At 41.1% G+C, this 26,680-nt stretch overlaps 1 protein-coding gene across 1 annotated transcript in view; it reads left to right on the top strand.

The window, feature by feature from the left end:
- Window positions 1-26,680, top strand: part of megf11 (multiple EGF-like-domains 11) — a 346,912-nt gene that overhangs the window by 133,771 nt on the left and 186,461 nt on the right. The window contains exon 6 of the mRNA XM_052040236.1: window positions 5,098-5,190. Coding sequence (XP_051896196.1) covers window positions 5,098-5,190 — 93 coding nt within the window. The remainder of the gene's footprint in view (window positions 1-5,097; window positions 5,191-26,680) is intronic.

The raw sequence follows: 26,680 nt of genomic DNA, 5'->3' as shown, positions 1-26,680 counted from the left end.
TGTGGTAGATATCTGTGCCTACTCGGGAGACAGAGTCTATAGAACTCAGGAGAAGGAGTAGTGAGGTCATGGACCGTATCAGGATTATGGAAGAGAAGGTGCTTGCTGTCTAGAGGCGAATTAGGGTGGATAAATCCCCCAGGCGTGACAAGGTGTCCCCTTGGACCTTGTGGGAGGCTAGCACAGAAATTGCAGGGGTCCTGGCAGAGACATTTAAAACATCCTTAGCCACAGTGAGGTGCCGGAGGACTGGAGGATAGCTAATGTTGTTCCGTTGTTTAAGAAAGGCTTTTAGAATAAGCCAGGAAATTAAAGGCTGGTGAGCCTGACGTCAGTCATGGGTAAATCATTGGAAGGTATTCTGAGAGACAGGATATACAAGTATTTGGATAGACAGGGCCTGATTAGGGATAGTCAACATGGTTTTGTGCGTGGCAGGTCATGTCTAATCAATCTGATAGAGTTTTTTTAGGAGGTTACTAGGAAGGTTGATGAAGGGAAGTTGGTGGATGTTGTCTACGCAGACTTTAGCAAGGCCTTTGACAAAGTCCCGCATGGAAAGATGCTCCAGAAGGTTAAGTCACTTGGCATTCAGGATGAAGTAGTCAATTGGATTCAATGATGATTAGAGAGAGAGAAGCCAGAGAGTGATAGTAGATGGTTGTCTCTCTGATTGGAGGCCTGTGACTAGTGGTGTGCCACAGGGAACGGTGCTGGGTCTGTTTTTGTTTATCATCTATATTAATGATTTAGATGATAACATGGTAAACTGGATCAGCAAATTTGCGGATGACACCAAGGTTGCGGGCTTAGTGGACAGCAAGGAAGGCTATCAAAGCCTGCAGCGTGATCTTGACCAGCTAGGAAAATGGGCTAAAAAATGGCAGATGGAATTTAATGCAGACAAGTGTGAGGTGTTGCACTTTGGGAGGACAAACCAGGGTAAGACTTACACAGAGAATGGTAGGGCACTGAGGTGTGTGGTAGAACAAAGGGACCTGGGAATATAGATCCATAGTTACTTGAAAGTGGCATTGCAGGTAGATAGGGTCGTGAAGAGAGCTTTTGACACATTGGCCTTCATAAATCAGGGCATTGAGTACAGGAGTTGGGATGTTATGTTGAAGTTGTGTCAGACATTGGTGAGGCAAAGTTTGGAGTATTGTGTGCAGTTCTGGTCACCTACCCACAGGAAAGATATCAATAAGCTTGAAAGAGTGCAGAGAAAACTTACAAGGATGTTGCCAGGACTTGAGGACCTGAATTATAGGGATAGGTTGAATGGGTTAGGACTTTATTCCCTGGAGCACAGGAGAGTGAGGGGAGATCTTATAGAAGTATATAAAATTATGAGGGGTATAGATAGGGTGAATGCATGCAGGCTTTTTCCCCTCAGGTTGGGTGAGATTAGAACTAGGTTTAGGGTGAAAGGTGAAATATTTAAGGGGAATCTGAGGGGGAACTACTTCACAGAGGGTGGTGCAAGTGTGGAACGAGCTGCCAGCAGAAGTGGTGGATGTGGGTTTAATTGTGACATTTAAGAGAAGTTTGGATAGGTGCATGGATGAGAGAGTATGGAGGGCTATAGTCTGGGTGTAGGTAGATGGGACTAGGGGAAAAAACCAGGCCAGCATGAACTAGATGGGCTGAAGGGCTTGTTTTTGTGCTGTAGTGCTCAATGACTCTAAAAGGAGATTGGAGCAGAGGTCATATTTTGCAGATACAGAGGTGTTTTGGCAAGAGTTATAATGGTATTTATGGTCCAGACGCATAGACTAAAATCCTCAAAAATCTAAGTACAAATTCTACCAAGGCAGTATGAGAAATTACATTCAGATTAAATTTTTTAAAAATCTGGTAACAATTTGGATAGCTTTGTAAATGATATCGCTTATCAAAAAACAATCTGCCATGCTCCTCCTGTCTGGTTTCTCTGGTCTATATGGGACTACAGGAGGACAAAGGAATTGAAAAGGGAGGGAAACTAGAGTAAGAGAGTAAGCTTGCAGAGAAAATCAGAGCAGATTGTAAAAGCTTCTATAGATATGTGATGAGGAAAAAGATTAGAGAAGACAAATGTAGGTCCCTTACAGTCAGAAACAGGGGGACATAATGCAGAACAAAGAAATAGCAGATCAATTAAATTCATACTTTGGTTGTGTCTTCACAAAGGAGGATACAAATAACCTCCCAGAGATGTTGGGAAACACAGGATCTAGTAAAAGGGAGGAGTACAATGAAACCAGTCATACAGCACAGAAACAGGCCCTTTGGCTCCACTTGTCCATGCCAATTGAGATGACTATCTATGCTAATCCTATTTTCCTGCATTTGGTCCATATCCCTCTATTTCTTCACTAAAGTGTATTACCTTATATTGTTTGGATTAAATTCCATGTGTAACTGCTCGGTCCAGCTGATCTATAACCCTCTGTGTCCTTGGGCTACCATCATCACTATCTACCAAGCTTTGTGTCGTCAGCAAACCTACTTATCAGACCACAGACATTCTCATCCAAGGCATTTATATACTTGACGAAAAACAAAGGCCCCAGCACGTTCCCTGCAGTACACTCCTGGTTAAAGACTTCCGGTAAGAAAAACAACCCTCCACTACTATTTTAGTATTAGTAGGGAAATGATGTTAGAGAAACTGAAGAAATTAAAGACCAATAAGCCTCCAGGGCCTGATAGTCTGCATTCAAGAGTACTTAAGGAAGTGTCTCAAATATTGAATGTATTTGTAGTCACTTTAGCAAAGAAATAGAGGGATATGGACCAAATGCAGGAAAATAGGATTAGCATAGATAGTCATCTCAATTGGCATGGACGAGTGGGGCCAAAGGGCCTGTTTCCGTGCTGTACGACTGGTTTCATTGTATTCCTCCTTTTTACTAGATTCTGTGTTTCCCAACATCTCTGGGAGGTTATTTGTATCCTCCTTTGTGAAGACACAACCAAAGTATGAATTTAATGACATTGTAAACATTCTTTAGACTCTGGAACAGTTCCAATGGACTTGAGGGAAGCTAATGCAACACCAATATTTGAAAAAGAAAGATAGAGAGAAAACAGGGAATTATAGACCAGTTAGCCTGACATCAGCAATGGTGAAAATTAATTATAAAAGGTGTAAAGCAGAGCACTTGGTGATAGGATTGACAGTGTATTCATGAAAGGTAAATCACACTTGACAAATGTACTGGAATTTTTTGAGGATGTAGCTACCAGAACAGATGAGGGAGAATCAGTGAATGTGGTGTATTTGGACTTCCAGAAACCTTTTTATAAGGTCTACATCAGAGATTAGATTACAAAATTAAACACATAGGATTGGAAGTAAGGTGCTGATATGGATGTAGATGAAAAGAATGGGAATAAACAGATTTTTCCCTGAGTGCCAGGCATTGACCAGTAGGATACCACATGGATCAGTGCTGGAACCCCAGATATTCACAGTATATATTTATGATTTGGATGTGGGAATTAAGTGTAATTTCTCCCCAAGTCAGATGGCACAAAGCTGAGTGGAAGGGTAAGCCTTATGCAGAGAAGCTTCAGGTTGACTTGGACAGGTTGAAGGTGTGGCAAATACATGTTGGATATGGTATAATGTGGATAAATGTGAGGTTATCCATTTTGTAGGCAGATTATTATTTGAATAGTGATAGAATAGAAAAGGGGAGGTTCAACAAGACCTGGACGTTTACCAGTTGCTGAAAGTAAGCATGCCAGTGCCACGGGTGATTAAGGCAGATTGTAAGCTAGTCCTAATAGCAAGAGGATTCAAGCACATTCATGCCACATTTGTACATGGTCTTGGTGACAATGCTCTTTGAGTATTGTGTGCAGTTTTCCTCGCCTCATCTGAGAAATGATGCCCTTGCTTTGGAGGGAATTCAGTGAAGGTTCACCAGACTGATTCTTGGGATGTGGGACTGACATATGAAGAGGGATTGTCAATTAGGCCATATTCACGAGTTTGGAAGGTTGAGAGGGAATTCTCATAGAAACCTACAAAATCCTAACAGGACTGAACAGATTTGATGCAGGAAGTATGTCCTGGGGAGTCCAGGACCAGGAATCACAGGATAAAGGCTAAGCCTTTTGAGACTGAGATGAGGAGAAATTTCTTCCCCCAAACAGTAATAAACCTGTGTAATTCCCTACCATTGAAAGCAGTTGAAGCCAAATCATTAAGTATATTCAAGAAAGAGTTTGGTAGTTTTCTAAGACCAGAGGGATCAAGACATAGGAACAGAAAATTGGAACAGGGTATTGAATTTGGATGAACAGCCATGATCATGTTGAATGGTGGAGCAGGCTTGAAGGGCCAAATAGCACACTCAGGCTCCTACTTTTCTATGTTTATCCAATTTGCTCCCTTGCTTAAATTATAATTTCAAAGCCTCATTAAAACTTATAATGTAAGTATATTTGCTATGGCTATTAGCAGTTTTAAAATAAGCTTTTTATTAGCATTCTATTAATAAACTTGAAAGATTTATAATTCTTTAATTTGAAGTTTATTCAAATGACAAATACTAATGTCATTTTCAGGCCCAGTTGGCTAGAAAGAGATACTGAGGTCAAGCAAAGTTGAAACAGATAAGATAACATTACACGTAGTTGAAGTGACAAGATCCATAAAGTTATTTTTACTGTTGTTTGGATTCTGGGAGTCTAGCATCTGTAAGTTGGTACCAAACATTTAACTGTGGCCAGGTGTCTGCTGTCACAGTATAGTGAATAGGTTTAACAATGTAAGTAGTATGAGCTAAATGAAAACAAGTAAAAGAAATGGTAAAGCAATATGGATTGAGGATGTGTCAGCTATTGTTAACTTAACTCTTTTAGAAGCTTCTGCCACTCACTTGCATTAATGATGATGTTGCCATGTTAGAACAATGCTGATTTAACTCCGAAACATAAAATTGATTGTAATTTTTACATAACAGTAATTTTTACATAACTTTTACTTCTTAAAAAGGCTATTGATAGTAAAATCTTTAATAGTTGATACAGCTAAAATTTTAGATTCCTGTTATTTAAAAACATGTTAATATTAATACATTATTTATCCATTCTGTTTTGTAGCATTGTGCACAGAAGAATGCATGCATGGGAAGTGTGTTTCTCCAGACACATGTCAGTGTGAACCTGGCTGGGGAGGAACAGACTGCTCCAGTGGTGAGTGAGAACATTAATGACTACCTTGCACATATGATTTTAAAAAATCCAATCATTTTATTACTTATAAATGCCACCATCTGCAGATGTGCAGGATTTGCTACAAGTACCCCATTTTGGATACTGTTGAGGGGGATGGCCTTTCAGGAGAAAGCTATAGCAGCAGCTAGGTCAATGGCACCACAACTGGCTCTGTTGTACAACAGGAAGGTCAAAACTCTCAGATAGTGGTAGTGATAGAGGACTGTATAGTCAGGGACACAGATAGGTATTTCTGTGGCAGCGGGTGTGACTCCAGATGGTGTGTTGCTTCCCTGGTGCCAGCATCAAGGATGTCTCCAAGCGGGTACAAGAAATTCTGACGGGAGGGTGAGCAACCAGAGGTAGTAGTCAATATTGATACTAACGACATAGGCGGGAAGAAAGGTGAGGTCCTGCAAAGTGAATTTTGGGAGCTAAGTAGAAGGCAAAAAAACAGGACCTCTATGGTTGTAATCTCAGGAGTAATCCTTGTGTCACATGCTAGCAAGGGTAGGAATAGGAGGATAAGGCAAATGAATGTGTGGCTGAAGAGCTGATGCAGGCAGGAGGGCATGTGGACCATTGGGAACTCTTTTGGGCAGAGGTGATCTGTACAAGAGGGACAGGTTGGATCTGAACTGGAGGGGAACTAATATCCTTGAGGAGTTTTGTTACTACTGCTCAATGGGTTTAAATTTGTCTGGTAGGGGGATGGGACCCAAAGTAGTAGTCTAACAGATGAGAAAGTTGAAGCAAATATAGAGGTTAGAGCAAGCAAATCCAGTAGGCAGGACCAGCAGGGGCAGGACATGGAGCATGGAAGGTCTCATAGGCTAAACTGAATTTACTTAAATACAAGAAGCCTCACAGGTAAGGCAAGTGAACTCAGAGCATGGATTAGCACATGGAACTGGGATATTATAGCTATTATGGAAACATTGTTGAGGGATGGACAGGACTGGCAGCTCAATATTTTGGGATAATGATGCTTCCCGTGTGACAGGGGTAGAAGTAAGAGAGGAGGGGGAGTTGCAGTATTGATGAGGAAGAACATAATGGCAGTAATTAAGGGAGGATATCCCAGGGGGAACATCCAGCAAGATCATGTGGGTAGAACTTTGAAAAACGAAAGGAGTGATCGCTTTGATCAGATTGTACTATAAACCCCCTCATAGTCAGCAGGAATTAGAAGAGCAAATATGTAGGGAAATCACAGGTGTAGGAATAATAGAATTGTAATAACTTACTAATATTGACTGGGACTACCTTAGTCCTAAGGAATTAGATGATGCAGAATTTGTTAAGTGTGTCCAGAAAAGTTTTCTGAAGTGATATGTTGATGGCCCTACTGGAGAAGAGACTACACTTTATCTCCTCTGAGGTGGACAAGTAGTCAATGGGTGAGTGGGGGATCACTTTGGAAACTACCTATTAGTTTCAAGATAGTTATTGACAAAGGTAGGACTGGCCCTCGAATGGAAGTCCTAAATTGGAGAAGACTAATGATGGCATCAGATAGGAACTTGCAAAAGTTGATTGGTAGAGGCTGTTTGCATGTAAAGGGACATCTGGCAAGTGGGAGGCTTTCAAAAGCAAGATAGAGAGAACTCACAGCCAGCACGTTCATGTTAGAGTGAAGGGCAAGGCTGGCAAGAAAGAGGCATATGTCAGGTATAGGCAGTTGGTCACTTGAAGAGTACAAGGGATGTAGGAATACATGAGGAAATTAGGAGGGCAAAGTAGAGCCATAAGATATCCCTGGCAGACAAGATCCTATAAGTACATTAAGAGCAAAAGGGTAGCCAGGGAGAGACTAGGTCCCCTTAAGGATCAGTGTGATCATCTATGTGTGGAACCACAGGAAATGGGCGAGGTCTTAAATGAATATTTCTTTTCTGTATTTATCCTGGAATACTGGAGAGGGTGCAAAATAGATGTATGAGGATGTTATTGGGACTGAAGGGCTTGGGTTATAAGAAGAGCCTGGATGGGCTAGGACTTTTTTCCCTGGAACGTAGGAGGCTGAGGGGTGATCTTATAGTTTATAAAATCACGAAGGGCATTGATGATGAATAACCAAGGTCTTTTTCCCAGGATAGAGGAGTCCAAAACAAGAGGGCATAGGTTTAAAGTGAGAGGGGAAAGATATAAAAGGGACCTGATGGGCAACTTTTTCACACAGAGGGTGGTATGTGGAATGAGCTGCCAGTGGAGGGAGTAGAGGCATGTTTAAAAGATATTTGGATAGGTGCATGGATAGGAAAGGTTTAGAGGGATGTGGGATAATACAGGCAAATGGAACTAGCTCAGTTAGACAGCTTGGTTGGCATGGATGAGTTGGAACCGGAGGACCTCTTTCTGTGCTGTACAGCTCTATGACTCTAATAGGATATAGAAGCAAGGGGAGGGAACGGTGGTCTGGAGCATATCAACATTATGAAGGAGGAGGTGTTGTAGGTCTTGAAATACATAAATTTGGTTAAATCGCTGGTGCTTGACCAGGTGTATCCCAGGGCATTGTGGGAAGCAAGGCAAGAAATTTTTGGGACCCTGGCAGAGATTTTGTATTTTTGTTAGCCACATATGAGATACCAGAAGACTGGACGATAGCTAATGTTGTGTCTTTACTTAAAAAGGGCAGCAGAGATGAGCCAAGAAACTGCAGGCTGGTGAGCCTTACATCAGTGCTGGGAAAGTTATTGGAAGGGATTCTGAGGGAGAGGGTTCATTTGCATTTTGAACAGCAAGGACTGATTAGGAGTAGTCAGCATGGCTTTGTGTGTGAGAAATCATGTTTTTGAAGAGCTCACCAAGAGGATTGATGAGGGCCAGGCAGTAACCATTGTCTGAATGGACTTCAGCAAGGTCCTACAATGTAGGCTGGTCTGGAAGTTTAGAACACCTGGATTCAAGGCAAATTTGATACAAAATTGGCTTGCTGGTAGGAGGAAGAGAATGGTAGTGGAGGGTTGTTTTTCATTTTGGAGGCCTGTGACCAGGGGTGTGCTGTGGAGATAGGTGCTGGGTCCTCTGTTTGTCATATGTATTAATGATTTGGATGAGAATGTAGGTGGCGTGATTAGTAAGTTTGTAGATGACACCAAAATTGGTGGTATGGTGGATAGTGAGGTTGCCTAAGGTTCCAACAGGATATAGATTAACTGAGAAAGCGGGCAAAGGAATGGCAGATGGAATTTAACTTGGACGAGTGCAAAGTATTGCATTTTGGGAAATTAAACCATGGCAGGACATACATGGTGACAGGTAGGGCCCTGGGGAGTGTTGTTAGACAGAGAGACCTTGGGGTACAAGTACATAGTTCCCTGAAAATGGCAGACAGCGTGGTGAGGAAGGTGTATGGCATGCTTGCCTTCATTGGCTGAGGCACTGAGTATAAGCGTTGGGATATCATTTTACAAGATGTTGGTTAGGCTGCAATTGGAGTATTATGTGCAGTTCTGCTCACCACACTGTAGAAAGGTCATGATTAAGCTAAAGAATGTACAGAAAAGATTTACAAGAATGTTGCCTGGACTGGAGGACTTGAGGTATCAGGAGAGACTGGATAGGCTAGGTCTGTTTTACCTGGAGTGAAGGAGACAGAGACATGACATGATAGAGCTATATAAAATAATGAGAGACATAGATCGGGTAGATAGCTAGAGTCTGTTACCCATGGTAGGGGTATCTAAAACTAGAGACCCCTAGGTGGAGAGGGAGGAGGTTTAAAGGTGATCTGAGGGGTAAATTTTTCACACAAGAGTAGTTGATATCTTGAATGAGCTGCCAGAGGTGGTGGTGGAGGCAGGAACAGTAACAACACTTAAGTGGCATCTTTTCAGGTCCTTGAATGAGCAGGGCATAGAGGGATTTGGAATTAATGCAGGTAAATGGGATTAATACAGATTGGCATGATGGTCATCATAAACACAGTTTACTGAAGGGCCTTTTTCTATGCTGTACAACTCTATAACCCCATGACATCAAGAAAACCACAGTTTAATACTTCTAAATATCACTTCTTCATGTCTTCATGTATCAGCATTCCTCAGTATGTTATTTCATCATGTTAGCTTTGTAGTGACTTGCCCACTTACCCTTTAGAAGTAAATGTTTTATTTCTCTCTGACCAATTTTTATTATGGGGTGGAATTTGCGCAGTAGTTGTGTTCTGTGGATCCATATTTCAGAGTACTCCGATGCTCATGGATGTAATGATGAAGAAAATGTTGGAAACATTCAGCAGTTTAGGCTGTGGAAAGAGAAACAGAGTTAACGTTTCACATCAGAACAGGGAAAAGAGAACACGTTAGTTTTCAGTAGCAGAGAAGGTGGGGGAGAGAGGGATAGAATAAAGAGAATATATCTGATAGTGAGTGACCAAATGGGTTACAGTGGAGTTAGAAGTACATTACAGTGTCTGTGAAGCAGATTATGGCACTATGTCTGTGTGATGTGTTACTAATAACAGGGCTGCGGGACATGCCCAGCAAGGCAGGTCATACAAATAGGGAGACAAAAACTCAGCCAAAATCACAGATGAAAGGCTGGTAAAAATGGCCAGTTCTGACACAGACAGAAAGAAAGAATGCTTTGCCTAAAGTTGTCAAATTTGATATTGAGTCCAGAAGGCTGCAACATGCACAGCTGGAAGATGAGGCGATGTTCCTCAAATGTGCATTGAGTCTATAGCAGTACAGGAGACCACAGGAAGGTAGTTCAGAGTGGGATGGAGAATTAAAGTGGCAGGCAACCCATTTGGTCACACCCTATCAGAGATATTCCATTTGTTCTACACATTTCTTCTCCCCCCCCATACCCTTTCTGCTACTGAAAATTAATTTGCTTTCTCTCTTTCTGTAACATTAACTGTTTTTCTTTCTACAGATGCTGCCCACTGAGTGTTTCTGGTATTTTCAGTTTTCATTTTGGAATTCTAGCTTCTGCATTTTTTTTGATTTCTCAGGGATTTTCTACATGTGCTGCTGATCAAAGTACAATTAAATTTACTGTACAATTGATTTGTCACATTTATGAATGAATAGAGCTATCCAGACATTTGATTTTATACTGCAATTCAAGAGTCTTCTGTATTCTAGAGCTAGCATCTACACCATCTGGCAAGGCTGCAGTATCATCTGGTGTTGTGAGGCAGTATTGCTTTAGGACACATAGAAAATGTGGAAAGAGAATGCAGTTGATCTAACTGAATTATAGAAGGTCATTGAAACTGCAGTGTATCTAATCATTCCAGGAGTGGAATGTAGTAAATCAGTGTGCAGAATTTGTAAGTGAATGGAAAAACTATGTTATGAGTTAATTGATTAATCTTTATTAATGATTAGTTAACATTTGCTGGAGTAGATGATCTTGGGACAGTGTTGGTGGAGTATCGCCACATTTTGCTGATGTTCGGCCAGCCCCCATTTGTATGGGCTCCTGCAGCTGAGTGGGCAGAATACCTTCCCTTGGGGGTAATATGCCTTAATATGCAATCAGAATCATCTGATGTATATTGGCTACAGATGGTCACTTCTAGTACTATCCGGACTACATGCAATGTACTCTCTGAACAGGACCACAATAATTGAGCTGAAGAAAAAATAAAAGGAAATTTCAAATTATTTCTGTGGGGTCAGGATCCAGGAGGAGAAAGAGTGAATCCCTGGCTCTAAATTCTGATATACCACAATATCTAGCCACTACTGCAATTGGCCATATTGACTGACCTGCTCCCAAGGTTTCTGTCCTCCCTCTTGGACACTACTGGACTTGCTATTTGCCCTCCAATTCCAGACTCAGTCTTACCTGGTTCTACATATTAAGGCATACTAACCACAAACCAATGAAATCCCTGGAATGAAGCAATATGCTGCAGTGCACCAAAAGATATACATTAAAAACATAGTGCTTATTAAGGTGAAACACTTCATAGACATGATGTAAGTGTTTTTAAAAACTATAAAAGCTGTTTCCTCATCTCCCATCTTGCCAAGAAACAAATATTCCTCCTGATTTTTGCAATTAATAAAAGTAAGTTCTTTTCTGCAATTTATTTTGGTTGTCTGAACTCTGCCTCAATTTTTTTGAAGTTCATTCTGCAATTTAGGTAAGGCATTAAAAATTGTAAACTTTTAATGTGCTGACATACTTACTGAATGAAGGAATGAAGTTAAAGGTTTAATTAGTTCCTGTCTCAGCCAGAGAGGGTGATTGGCATTGAATCAACACTTATCACATCTTTAAAAGGACACTTCTGTGTTGAATACAAGCACCACCTTTCCATGGTTAATTTAATGTGAATGACTTAAAGTGTTAATGTAGAACCTTCTTAAAAATAGTCATAAGGTTGAGGATGAAAAGCCATTTATGTTGAGTTAAACTGGCTGTTCTCACAGAAGGGTAGGATACTTGACAATTTGGAAGAGATCTTTATACATTGCTAAATCGTGACGAGAAGAATACTTGGGTGTGGAAATTCTTTGTGTAATGTATGTTCATTAAGCACTAAGTGATTGACTTTTTAGCAAAAGATAGGGAGTGGAACATCTGCGGAGATGTGACTGGTGGTGGGATCTTCCCCTCCCCAATCCTCTTTGCTTTCCACAGGGACCACTCCTCATGACTCCCTGATCCGCTTATCCCTCCTCATCCTCTTTTCCCTGCAATCATATGAGATGCAACACCTGTCCCAACACCACCTCCCTTACCACCATCCAGGGACCTAAACAGCCCTTCCAGATGGGGCAGAGATTCACATGCACCTTCTCCAACTTGGTCTATTGCATTCTGTGACCCTGATATGGCCTCCCATCGGCAAGTCCAAGAGTAAATTAGGCGACTATTTTGTTGAGTACCTGCGTCTGTCCGCAATGACCATCTTGAGCTTCTGGCTGCGTGACACTTCAACTCCCCTTCCCAGTCCCACACTGACCTGTCTGTCCTTGGTCTTCTCCACTGCCAGAGTGAGACCAAACACAAACTAGAAGAACAAACCTCATATTCTGCTTGGGTAGCCCTCAATCCAATGGTATGAATATTGAATGTTCCAGTTTTTCCCTCTGTGTTCCTTTTCAACTCCCACAGTCCACCCAGGGTGTCTCGTCTTTTCCATCCCTCCCTCCTTGTAACCAAGGTTCATTAACCTCCCCCACGTGGTTTCATCTGCCCAATACCGCCATCTACCTGCGTTTCTGTTCTCTCGTTTCACCTTTCCTATCCCCTCCTCCTTTCCCACCTGGTTCTATCTGCCCCTCATTCCTTCCTTATCTTGTTCCACCTCTTACCTACCAGCCTCTGTATCTACACTCCCCCCTCCCCTTCCCTACCAGGCTCCATTTGCCCATCACCCCCCTCTCATTTGGTTCTACCTCTCACTTTCAAGCCTCTGTCTCCCCTCTCTCTCACTTCTATATACTTGCTGTCTTTCCTTTAGATTCCTAGTCTTGATGCAGGGTCTCAACCTGAAATGTCGACTATCCCTTTGCCCCCATAGATGCTGATTGACCCAATGAGTTCTTCCAGCAGTTTATTTTTTGCTTCAGGTTATAGTATCTGCAGTTTCTTAAGTCTTCTTTCCACTCTCTTACCTCAGTGTCTCTTTCCTTCATTGACTCAATATGTCCTGATTCCTGAAAAGTTGTGAATCTCTTCCTTGAATGTGCTCAGCATATCCTTGGGTGGAGAATTCCAAAGTTCATAAGACTTTGGGTGAAGAAGTTTCTTCTCATCTCAGTCCTGAAGGACCAAGAACTCCTCTCCCCACTTTCCCTATTTTGCGACTGTGACCTCTGGTTCTAAACATCTCAGCCAAGTAAAGAACATCCCTGTATCTACTCCATCAAGCTCCTTAAGAATTTTGTATGTTTTAGTAAAGTTAGAATGTTATGTTACAACTTTGCAAAACACTAGTTAGATCACTCTTGGAATATTGTATGCAGTTCTGTTTGCCACACCATAGGAAGGATGTGATTGAGCTGGAGAGAGTGCACAGGAGGTTCACCAGGAAGCTGCCTGGATTGGAGGACTTTAGTTATTGGGTGAGATTGGGTGGATAGGCTGTTTTCTTTTTCCCTGGAGTGAAGAAGGCTAAGAGGTGATGGAGATATTTAAAATTATAAGAGACCATAGAACCATAGAAAACTACAGCACAGAAAACAGGCCATTTGGCCTTTCTAGTCTGTGCCAAAACATTATTCTGCTAGTCCCATTTACCTGCCCCCAGCCCATACCCCTCCAGACCTCTCTCGTCCATGTATCTATCCAATTTACTCTTAAAAGTTAAGAACTTTTACCACATCAGATGGCAGCCTATTCCACACTCCCACCACTCTTTGAGTGAAGAAGTTCCCTCTAATGTTCCCCCTAAACCTTTCCCCTTTCACCTTAAAGCCGTGTCCTCTCGTACTTATCTCTCCTAATCTAGGTGGAAAGAGCCTACTTGCATTAACTCTGTCTATGCCCCTCATCATTTTGTAAACCTCTACCATATCTCCCCTCATTCTTCTCCGCTCCAAGGAATAAAGTCCTAACATGCTCAGTCTTTCCCTGTAACTCAACTCCTGAAGACCCGGCAACATTCTTGTAAATCTCCTCTGCACTCTTTCAATCTTACTGACATCCTTCCTGTAGTTCGGCGACCAGAACTGTACACAATATTCTAAATTTGGTCTCACCAATGACTTATACAACCTCACCAAAACATTCCAACTCCTATACTCAATACTTAGATTTATAAATGCCAGGATGCCAAAAGCCTTTTTTTACAACCCTGTCTACCTGTGACTCTACTTTCAGGGAATTATGTATCTGAACTCCCAGATCCCTTTGTTCCTCCGCACTCCTCAGTGCCCTACCATTTACTGTGTATGTCCTCCCTTGATTTGTCCTTCCAAAATGCAACACCTCACACTTGTCTGCATTAAATTCCATTTGCCATTTTCTGGACCATTTTTCCATTTGGTCCAGATCCCTCTGCAAGCTTTGAAAGCCTTCCTCACTGTCCACTACACCTCCAATCTTAGTGTCATCCGCAAATTTACTAATCCAATTTACCACATTATTGTCTAGATCATTGATATATACAACAAACAACAATGGCCCCAACACAGATCCCTGAGGCACACCACTAGTCACAGACCTCCAATCTGAGAAACAACCATCCACAACCACTCTCTGTCTTCTCCCACTCAGCCAATTTCGAATCTAGTTTACAACCTTTCCATGGATACCCATTGACTGAACCTTCTGAACTAATCTCCCATGTGGGACCTTGTCAAAGGCCTTACTAAAGTCCATGTAGACAACATCCACAGCCTTACATTCATCTACTTTCTTAGTGACCTCCTCAAAAAACTCCACAAGATTTGTTAAACACAATCTACCACGCACAAAGCCATGCTGACTATCCTTAGTCAACCCTTGGCTGTCCAAATACTGATATGTCCTATCTCTCAGAACACCTTCCAATAATTTACCCACTACTGATGTTAGGCTCACTGGCCTGTAATTACCTGGTTTACTCTTCGAGCCTTTCTTAAACAATGGAACAACATGAGCTCCAGTCCTCTGGCACCGCACCCGTGGCTAAGGACATTTTAAATATATCAGCCAGGGCCCCTGCAATTTCTACACTAGTCTCTCTCAAGGTACGAGGAAATATCTTGTCAGATAAATATTTAATAGTAAAAATCTTTAAATAGTTAAAATAGTATGTTTTAATATAATGGTAAATAGTTAAAATCTTTTTCCCATGGTAGCAGTATCAAAAACAAGAGACTATGGGTTTAAAGTGAGAGGAAGGGAGTCTTAAACAGGATTTGAGAGAAAGGTATGGTTGATATCTAGAACTTGTTGCCAGAGGGGCTGGTGGAGTCAGATACGATCACTATGTTTAAGGGACATTTAGACAGTCACTTAAAGAGGCAAGGTGTAGAAGGGTACAGAGCAAATGTGGGCAGATGGCATTATTGTAGATGGGTAAATAGGTTAGCATGGATGTGCTGAGCTGAAGAGCCTGGTTCTGTGCTATTCAAATCTGACTCTAGAACTCTAAGATCACTTCTCATATTTCATAACTCTAGTGAGTGTAGGTTCTGCCTGTCTAATCTCCTGGAATAAATCTGGAGAATCTTTGTTGCACTCCCTCTATTGCAAGTATATTCTTTCTTAGTTAAGGAGAGGAAACCTATACTCAATATTCCAGATGCATTCTCGTCAGGGCCCAATACAATTACAGTGAGGGAATTTTATTCTTCTACTCAAATCCTCTTGCAATAAGGTCCAACAAACTGTTTGTCTTCCTAATTGTTTGGATTGCATGTTAACTTTCAGTGTACCTCTGTAAGACCACCACCTTTTAATCTCACCATTTTAAAAAGTACTCAATTTTTCTATTTTTTTCTAACAAGGTGGTTGATCTCACATTTTTCTATATTATGTTCCATTCATGTTGTTGTCCTTTCACCTCGCCTGCTTCTATCTCATTGAACCTCTCTGCATCCTCCTGAAAAACCACACTTGCATCCAGCTTTGTGTCAAACTTCAGCAAATTTAGACATGTTATATTTCATTTCCTCATCGAAATCACCTAGCACCAATCCCTGCAGCACCAATTTAATCATAGTCTTCCAACCTGAAAGTGATCCATTTATTATTGTTTTCTGTCTGTTATCCAATCCTCAATCCACATCAGAATATTTCCCTCCATTCCATGTGCTCTAATTTGTTTAGTAACCTCTTGCAAGGCACCTTATCGAAGGCTTTCTGGAAGTCCAAATTCACCGTTTGCACTAACTCTGCCTGTTACAACATCAATAAACTCACCGATTTGTCAAACAGCAATTCCCTTTCATAAATCCATGCTGATTCGGCCCAAGTTCCCCCTTTCTCTCTCTTTTCTTCTTAAAAACTAGAATCCATTATGATATTAACTGTTATTAATCTTGTTTAATAACCTTCCTAATAAGTCTTATTTCTTTTCAGACGTTAATCAGAATCAGAATCAAATTTATTATCACTGATTTATATGTCGTGAAATTTGCTGTTTTGTGGCAGCAGAACGGTACAAAGACATAAAATTACTATAAATTACAAAATAAATAGATGGTGCAAAAAAAGAAATAACAAAGTAGTGTTTATGGGTTCATGGGCCATTCAGAAATATGATGGCGGAGGGGAAAAAGCTGTTCCTAAATTGTTGAGTGTGGGTCTTCAGGCTCCTGTACCTCCTCCCCAATGGTAATAACAAGAAGAGGGCATGTCCTGGATGGTGAGCGCATTGTCCCAGATATATTCCATAATAAATATATTGGCCTCCTATTTAGGGATGGTATACATATTTTTTTTATTTATTCATTTTTCAGGATCTGGGCATTGCTGATTCCTAATTGCCCTTGAGACGGTGATGGTGAGCTGCCTTCTTGAACCACTGCAATCTTTATGGTGAAGGCACTTCCACAATGCTGTTGGGGAGGGAGTTCCATGATAAAACTCAGAAACAATGAAGGAATGGTGATATATTTCCAATTCAGGATGGTATGCAACTTGGAGGAGATTCTGCAAGTATTAGTTTTCTCATTCACTTGAAACCATTGGCCTTGATGGCAGAGGTTGTCTTTGGAAGGTGCTGACAAGGTAGCATAGCCAAATAACTGTTATGCATTTTAGCGATGCTACACACTGCAGCCACGGGAAAGTGAATTTTTTGGAGCTGGTTGGGGTACCAAAAATCCAATCTGCTTTGTCTCGCATGGTATCCTCCTTAGAAATTGGTGAAGCTGTACACATCCAGGAAGGTAGAGAGTACGCTCCTGATTTGTGCCTTGTAGTTGGTGAAGAGGTTTTAAAGTGTTGCAAGGTGAATTACTCGTTTCAGGATACCCAGCCTCTGATCTGCTCTTATACCTAGTTTTTATGTGGCTGATGCAGTTGAATTTCTAGTCATTAGTGATCCCAGGACATTGATCATTGAGGGCGCAGTGATGGTAATGCTATTGTATGTCAAGGATAGATGACTTATCTATCTCTTGTTAGACATGGTAATTTTGTGGCATAAATGCTACAGGCCTGAATATTATCTGGGTCTTGTTGCGTGCAGGAGTGAACTGCTTCATTTGCTGATGAGTTGGAAATTGAACATTGTACACCACGCCACTTCTGACCTTGAGATGAAAACGAAGTCATTGATGAAGCAGCTGAAGATGGTTGGTCTAGGACACTGCCCTGAGGAACTCCTGCAGCAATGTTCTGGGGCAGGGATTATTGATCTTCAATAACTGCAACTGTTTTCCCTGGTGTGAGATTTGAGTCCAGTCTTATGGGTGTTTTCCCCTTAATGCCCATTGATTTCAGTTTTAGTAGGTTTAACACCACTCTGTCTCTTGCTTCCATGGTGTTAAGGGCAGTCATTCTCACCTCACCTCTGGTCCATGTTTGAACCAAGTCTGCGATATCTAGAGCCAAGCAGTCCTAATGAAACTCAAACTGATATTAGGGAACAGGTAAGTTAAGTGCTGCATGATAACATTGATGATGAGACCTTCCATAACTTTGCTGATGATTGAGGTTAGACTGTTTAGGTGGTAATTAACCCTGTTTAATTTGTTCTGCTTTTTGTGAATGGCTATACCTGGTGAATTTTCCACTGTGTTGTAACTATACTGGACTATCTTAACTAGAGACATATCTAGTTCTGGAGCTCTGGTCTTCAGGACCACAACTGGATTGCAGTCTATTGCCACAGCCCCTGTTGTTCCAGTGTCCTCAGCTGTTTTTTGTTTATTAGGTAGAGTGAATCAAATTGTATGGAGACTAGCATCTGTGATGGTTGGAATCTCAGAAAGAAGCTGAGATATATCATTCACTTGGCACATTGGTCTGAAAACACATGATTTTTCAACCTTGTTTTTAGAACATGTCATAGAGTCATAGAGTCATAGAGTAATACAGCGCAGATACAGGCCCATCGAGTCCATGCCGACCATGGTGCCCACCCAGCTAGTCCCAATTTCTTGCCTTCGGTCCATATCCCTCCAAGCCCTGCCCTCCATGTACCTGTCCAAGTGCTTCTTAAATGATACTATTGTACCTGCCTCAACCACTTCCTCTGGCAGCTTTTTCCATATACTCATCAGACACCTACGTTAGACTATTGTTCATTGACTACAGCTCCACCTTCAATACTATAATTCCAAGCAAACTCATCACCAAACTCTGAGACCTGGGACTCAACACCTCCCTCTGCAACTGGATTTGTGACTTTCTGACCAACAGACCACAATCAGTGAGGATAGTCAACAATTATTCTCAGCACGATTATTCTCAACACTGGTGCCCCACAAGGCTGTGTCCTCAGCCCTCTACTCTACTCCCTATACACTCATGATTGTGTGGCCAGATTCTGCTCTAACTCCATCTACATGTTTGCAGATGATACCACAGTTGTAGGCCGTATCTCAAATAACGATGAGTCAGAGTACAAGAAGGACATAGAGACCTTAGTGACATGGTGTCATGACAACAGCCTTTCCCTCAATGTCAGCAAAACAAAAGAGCTAGTCATTGACTTCAGGATAGGGGACGGTGTACATGCGCCTGTCTACGTCAATGGTGCTGAGGTCGAGAGGGTTGAGAGCTTCAAGTTCCTGGGAGTGAATATCACCAATAGCCTGTCCTGATCCAACCACGTAGATGCCATGGCCAAGAAAGCTCACCAGCGCCTCTGCTTCCTCATGAGGCTAAAGAAATTTGGCACGTCCCTTTTAACACTCACCAACTTTTACCGATGCACCATAGAAAGCATCCTATCTGGATGCATCGTGGCTTGGTATGGCAACTGCTCTGCTTGAGACCACAAGAAACTGCAGAGAGTTGTGGACAAAGCCCAGCACATCACAGAAACCAGCCTCCCCTTCATGGACTCTGTCTTTACCTCTTGCTGCGTTGGTGAAGCAGCCAGCATAATCAAAGACCGCACCCACCCAGGTCATTCTCTCTTCTCCCCTCTCCATCGTTCCGTTCTACAAGGAGATGGATTCTTGACCTCACAATCTACCTTGTTATGACCTTGCACCTTATTGTCTACCTGTAATGGATTTCCCTGTAGCTGTGACACTTTATTCTGTATTCTGTTATTATTTTTACCCTGTATTACCTCAATGCACTGTGTAATGAATTGATTGGTATGAACAGTATGCAAGACAAGTTTTTCACTGTACCTCGGTACAAGTGACCATAATAAACCAGTACCAATACCAATACCCTCTGTGTGAAAAAAGTTGCCCCTCAGGTCCCTTTTAAATCTTTCCCCTCTCAACCTAAATCCATGCCCCCTAGTTTTGGACTCCCCTACCCTGGGGAAAAGACAATTACCATTCACCTTATTTATGCCTCTCATAATCTTAAAGATTTCTGTAATGTAGCCCTTCATTCTCCTACGTCCCGAAGAATAAAGACCTTGCCTGGACAACCTCTCCCTATAACTCAGGCCCTCTCGTCCTGGCAACATCCTCGTAAATTTTGTGCTGAGCTAAGAATGGAAATGTTCTTTCCTCTTCCCACTTGCTCACCACAATTCATAATTGGATGGGTTAGAACTGCCAAGGTTTGATTTAACTAAATTATGCTATAAAATCAGCCTTTCAACCAAAACAGTTAAAATGACTCTTCTATTCATTGTACTGGTAATTATGTTTTTTGTTAACAGTGTTTATCTTGAACTGTATTTGTTTCTTTCTTTTTGTTGATTAAAGTGTTCTTATTGATGGATGTTGAAGTAACAGTATGTGCAGTTCAAAACTGGATGGTATCTTTGGTGTAATACAAGGGAGTTTTTTTCTCCCTCAGTAGTCCCTTCTCCCATTGAAGCATTCACCTTCTTGTCTCTTTTGCCATATTGAAGGGTGATCATGTGGAATGCAGTTTGGTTACTTGTCCTGATAATTTATTTATGTTGACAGATCTCATTAACGTGAGATGATGTAATGAATGTGTTGCTATGATTGCTTGCCTTAGGCAAACATACTTATAACATTTTGTGAATAATGAAAGTTGTCTGTGAAGAACTGTCAAAATTATTTCTGGAAGTGGCCACATATCATGAGGGTAAGGGTATTAATTTGAAAGGGTGATTGGCTTTCACTTGCTTGTTTCAAACATAATGGATAGGTGGGTGGATATGTGAAAAGTGCATACATGTATTTTCTATGGGCAGTACAATTTCTGCATCTTAACTTTTGCACTTCCTGCTGTGCGAAAGGCTCCATCGCACTTAGTAAATAGTCCTTCCAGAGAAGGTACAGTACTGGATTTAACCTTAAGGAATGTAGCAGGGCTAGTGTTTGAAGTGTCCATGGGAGAGTATTTTGGGGGTAGTGACCATATCTCTGTAAGTTTAAAGTAGTTATGGAAAGGGATAAGGATATTCTGGAATTACCAGTCCTGAATTGGGGGAAGGTTGATTTCAATACCATAAGAATGGACATGGCAAAATTGGACAGGGAGCAACTATTTGCAGATGGGTCAACATCATTCAAAAGTGAATTAATGAGAGTTCAGCGATAACATGTCCTATGGGTTAAAAGGCATGGACAGCAAGTCCAAGGAACCCTGGGTGTCAAAGGATACTGAGGTCTAGAAAAAAAGGATGCAAATGGCAGGTATAGAGAACTCAAAACAGGAGAGGCTCTTCTGGAGTATAGAAAGTTTAGGGAGGGTATTTAAGAAGTAAATTAAGAATCCAAAGAAGGGGCACAAAATATTACTGCAAGACAAGATTAAGGAAATCCCTTTATAAATATTTTAAAGATGAGTGGGTCACAAGGGATAGAGAAGGCCAATTAGGAAACAAGATGGCAATATATACATGGAGCCAGAGGACATACAGTAGGTGAGGCCATAAATTGATGCAAGGAGATGCACTTTGGGGACTAATAAAGGTAGGACATACAAATGGTTGGGCTCTAGGGAATATTGAACAGTGGGACTGGTGTACGAGTCCAAGGATCCCTGGAAGTGGCAGCAGAGGTAGATAAGGTGGTGAAAAAGGCATGTGGGATTCTTGCCTTCATTAGCTGGGTCATGGAATATAAGAGCTGGGAGGTTATGATGCAATTTTATAAAACATTGGTAGGCAACAGCTGGAGTAAAAAAAGACAAGCTGCTGGAGGAACTGATCAGGTCAGGCAGCATCTGTGGAGGCAAAGGGATAGTTGACGTTTCAGGTCGAGACCCTTCACTGGGACTCTGGAGTACTGTGTACAGTTTTGGTGGTCACACTATAGGAAGGGTGATTGCATTGTAGAGGGTGCAGAGGAAACTCAACTTTACCTGTGTACTTCAAGACCTTAACAAGGACCAACCCTATTCCTTCCCATAACTACCTTGATACTTAAAGAATTACAGTTACTTTCTTAAAGTGTTCCCCCACCAATGCTTCCACCACTTGCCCAGTTTCATTTTCTAAGATAAGGTTGAGTACTGCCCCATCTCTAGAAGGGCTGTCTACATACTGTCTCAAGTAACTTTCTTGGAAGCACTTAACAAATTCTTCCCGATGTAAGCCCCTTGCGCTCAGGCAATCCCAATCAATATTGGGTAAGTTAAAATCCATCACTACTGTAACTTTAGCACCTTTCTGCAATTTACCTGTGAGTGTCCTTGCATTAAAGTGAATGTATTTGGGCCTGCCAGCCCTCCTATGCTCACTAACCTGCCTCTGTCTGCTCTACTCACTGGGCTTGCTTGCTTTATTCTTTACATTTTCTCCCTACTTGCTGCACTGCTACTATGTTTCCAAACCCCCTGCCATATTAGTTTAAACATTCCCAAGTAGTGTCAGCAAACTTCCTGCAAAGATATTGGTCCCTGTCCAGTTTAGATGCAACTCGTCCTTCTTGTAAAGTTACCACCTATCCTAGAAACAATCCCAATGATACAAATACCTAAAGCCCTCCCTGCTGCACCAGTTCCATAGCCAAGTCTTTTCCTATCTTCCTATTTCTATCCACACGAGCATGTGGCACTGGGAATAATCCTGAGATTACGACCCTAGAGGTCCTGCTTTTTAACCTTCTTCCTAATCCCCTAAACTCACTTTGCAGAACCTCATCCCTCTTTCTACTTCTGTTGTTAATACTAATGTGTACTACGACCACTGGCTGTTCTCCCTCCCCTCAGAATATACCCAATTCATAGAAGTCTACAACCCAAGAGCTGGTAAATGGGATTAGTATAGATGGGTACTTTATGGTTGGCATAGATGTGGTGAGCTGAAGGGCCTGTTTCTGTGCTGTGTGAATCTATGATTCTATGAGAATTGACCGAAAAGTTGCTCTCAGAATCGGCACGGTAGTGTAGTGGTTAGTGTAACGCTATGACAGCGCCAGTGACCCGTGTTTGATTCCCGCTGCTGTCTGTAAGGAGTTTGTATGTTATCTCTGTGTCTGCGTGGGTTTCCTCCGGGTGCTCCGGTTTTCTCCCACGTTCCAAAAATGTACAGGTTAGAAGCTGTGGGTATGCTATGTTGGCGCCGGAAGAGTGGCGACACTTGCAGGCTGCCCCCGGCATGTTCTCAGTAACGCAAAAAGATGCATTTCACTGTGTGTTTCGATGTACATGTGACTAACCAATAAATATCTTATATCCTATGGCTGACGCATAAAGAATACAACCTTTCTCTTACCTCTACACATATGACTCGGTGGCAGCAGTCCTCTGTGTAGAGGTACAGAGAGAGGTTGCCTGCTCGTTCTCCTGGCTGAGGCAGTGTTGTATGGCATGGTCAGAAGTATGGAATGGGAGAAAATGAAATTACAAGTAGAATGAAAAGAAGAATCATTTTGAAATATTTTGGTAAAGAAGCTAATTTTAAATCATGATATATTCCATCACTGAATAGGAAGCTTTCTTTTACTATTATGGAATAAATTATATTTACCATCACATGTTTGAGCTTTTAACGAAAAGAAATAAACCTCATCAGAAAGGTTATTAAAGCAAAATTAATTGAATGACTTTACAAGTGTAAGGGATTTTCTTTTCATTACTGTTACTTGAGATCAATTACAGAAATTTTTGCTGGAGGGAAATGCTGCCCGTGTAATATCATTAATCAGAGCTCCAGATATCCATTCAAAGCATGTGTTATCAATGACCAAGCAATTTTCATGAATGCTTCCACAATCCTATGTAAGTAAAATACATAAATAAATTAAAAGTTTTCAGTTTATCATATAGAGCTTTGTATTTTACTTTAGGGGATAAAAATGTTCACAATGATTTAATTGCACACATTTTTCATAACTTTTATTTCTGTACTGGGCTGCATTCCAACAAATTTTTTCCCAGTTGCAGTCTTTCATTTCCTAAAATTGGGATCAGGAGCCAACTTTTAAATTAAATCTGCCTTGTTAATTTTTATAAATGACATATCAAGACTTATTTTCAAAGTTGAATCCACATTGTGCCAATATGGTTACCAAAATTTCGTAACCAGCTTCTGTAATTTTAAGCATTTGTTAATGCTATTCCTTGGCTCTATATTAGTCTCTGAAATTTTAATTTAGTAAGTATGTTCAGACGTGATGAGTTTTTTGATTGCAACAATAAATTGATGTGCTACTGCAATGCAGATAAAGGTGAGACCTGTGTATTGGCTTACTCTTAATTTAAGAAACAATGCAATTGAACTCTGATGATGTAGCTCGGCACAGTGGCAAATTGATTTTTTTTTATAATTGACCATTTGGTTGGCTGCATTTTTCTTTCCAATCCCAGGTAACCATAAGCCATGAGTTAACTGTTACCAAAACATGCTCCCAGGCATCTGCCAGTGTAGGTCTGGCCTGACTACTGGCAGCTCCTTAAAATGGATGCCTCTTCCTTTGGTTTAGTTTTCCATCTACCAAATGAACATAGATGAAATTCAGAATAGTTATTTCTGATAAAGAAGAGTGTTTGTCTGGTATATGATTTGGATGAAAAATGTAGGTGGGCTGATTAATAAGTTTGCAGATAACATAAAAATTGGTGGAGTTGTGGATAGTGAAGAAGGTTGTCAAAGTATACATCAGTTGCAGATATGGGCAGAGAAATGGCAGTTGGAGGTTAATCTGGACAAGTGTGAGGTGTTGCACTGTCGGAGGTCTAATGTAAGAGGAAAGTATACAGTAAATAGCAGGATCCATAGGAGCATTGATGTACAGAGGGATTTTGGGATGCAAGTCCATAGTTCCCTGAGAGTGGCAACACAAGTAGATAAGGTGGTAACAAAGGTGTACGGCATATTTTCCTTTATCGGTTGGGGCATTGAGTATAAAAGTTGAGAAGTCATGGTGCAGCTGTATAAAAAACTTTGGTTAGGCCAGATTTGGAATATTATGTGTAGCTCTTTTTGCCACATGACAGGAATGGGAGCTTTGGAGAGGATGCAACAGTAGTTCACAGGATGTTGTCTGGATTAGAGGGTATTATCTATAAGAAAAGGTTGGACACAGATTGTTTTCTGTGGAGCGTGGAGGCTGAGTGGCGATGTAATAGATGTATATAAAATTATGAGGTATAGATATTGTAGATACAGTCTTCTTTCCAGGGTGGAAATGTCAAATACTAGAGTGCATAGCTTTAAGGTGAGGGGGGGAAAGTTTAAAGGAGATGTGCAAGGCAAGATTTTTATACAGAGAGTGGTAGATGCTGGGACCATGCTGCCAGCAGAGGTGGCAGAAGCAGATGCAATAGCAATGTTTAAGACGAATTTAGACAGAAACATAAACAGGCAGAAAATGAAGGGATATAGACCATGTGCAGGCAGATGGATTAGTTTAAATTGGCATCATGGTCAGCACAGACATGATCGGCTGAAGGGCCTTTTCCTGTGCTGTACTGTTCTTTGTTCTATGTTCTAAACAAGCCAGAGATTCAGTATTGAATGAGGCCTAACAGTTCATGCATGTGTTAGATTATTTAATTATATAAAAACTAACTACTGTGGATGCTGCAAATCTGAGTTGAGCCTGAGCGTATCTGGTGAATCCTGCACCACATAGATATTAGCATGCTGAAGAACACATGGCCGGTTTTTGTGTTAACTGATAAAGTAATTTCTTTCACTTCACAAGCGATTAACATGAAAAGCCTCAGCAGTGCTTCTTAGCTGTTTCCCTTGTATTCATAACTCCACCTCAAAAAAAGACCAAAAAACTGTCACCAGAGGTTTTCATATCAATTACCTGTGAAGAAGGGGATACTAAGAGTATTTATGGCCAGCTCCTGAATCCATTTCCCAAAGTACCTGTTATCTGGTTAGCTAGTTAAAAGCTTGTCTCCTCTTCCCAGAAATGATCTAAAATGGGTTTAAGATAATGGCAAATCAAGATATCTAATATAACTTCTTAGTTCTTTCAAAGTTTCCTGTTAATTGATCATAAGTTGCATTGCCACCTCTCCTCTATTGAGTTCCAAATTGAACCAGAGATCCTGTTCCTTCTTTGGTCTTTCACTTCTTACTTACAAAACTCAGCATTGCTTGGATCACTGGTCCCAGGGATTATCTGCCAGTACATAAACTAGGAGATTCCAAGCTGCATGGGAGCTGAGCAAAACTGTAGTATTGAACAAAACAGTGTAATAATGGCGAATGTGCTAGTTGGAAGGTTGGGATATTGGTGATAGGTGCGGCCTCTACAAAGGCACCCATCTTCTGATCGAAAGAGGGGGTAAATACTCACAGTAATTGCTGTTCAGCAGGTTGGCAATACAGCCGAATGGGATATTGATGTACCATAAATGTACTATAAATAACAGTTTATGATTTTTATTGTATGTGGTTCGAGAGTTAAACATCTGTCTGCAGTGTTCCATGAGAAACCCTAATTTAATAACAGATTATTGAGTATTTTTGAACACTTTGAAGTATGGGTTATCCTACAGAACTAATTGTAAATATAGAGTAATGGGCAGCCATGGTAGAGCTGTAATCCAATTCAGATGCTGTACACCAGTGTTATAATGGATAAAAAATCCAAGGCTCTGAGATAAGATCAGTGTTCCGATGCCAATAATAGACCACACGAGTATAGTTTAAGCAGTGTACAAGTGTCTCATTTCTGAGATCATATTGCAGTTTGGAACTCACAAATAATTTAGTTGTGCTATTGACTTTTTACTTTCTTTGTGGTATTAAAAAGACATAGAGACAGAATGAGATCAAAATATAGAGGGCAGCAGAGGTCAAAGTATGCCAAAAGAACTGAGTTAGAGATGAGCAGAAGAGATGTATTTGAGATAAAGTGAAGGGGAATGGACAATAAGCACTGAGATAAGAGAGAGCATATGGAAAGACTCCAGATGAGGAGCAGAATTGGGACAAGATTAAAAAGACAATTACATGAAATGGGGAAATGGGTCTGAAGTGAGAATATTCAAAGGTGCTGAGAAAAAAAGCGAAAATACAGAGAAGCAAGTTGTATTCTTT

The sequence above is a fragment of the Pristis pectinata genome, chromosome 28 (assembly GCF_009764475.1).
Source record: "Pristis pectinata isolate sPriPec2 chromosome 28, sPriPec2.1.pri, whole genome shotgun sequence".
NCBI classification, from domain to species: Eukaryota; Metazoa; Chordata; class Chondrichthyes; order Rhinopristiformes; family Pristidae; genus Pristis; species Pristis pectinata.
The sequence above is the reverse complement of the archived record's forward strand: the minus strand, read 5'-3'. Positions and strand labels throughout refer to the sequence as shown.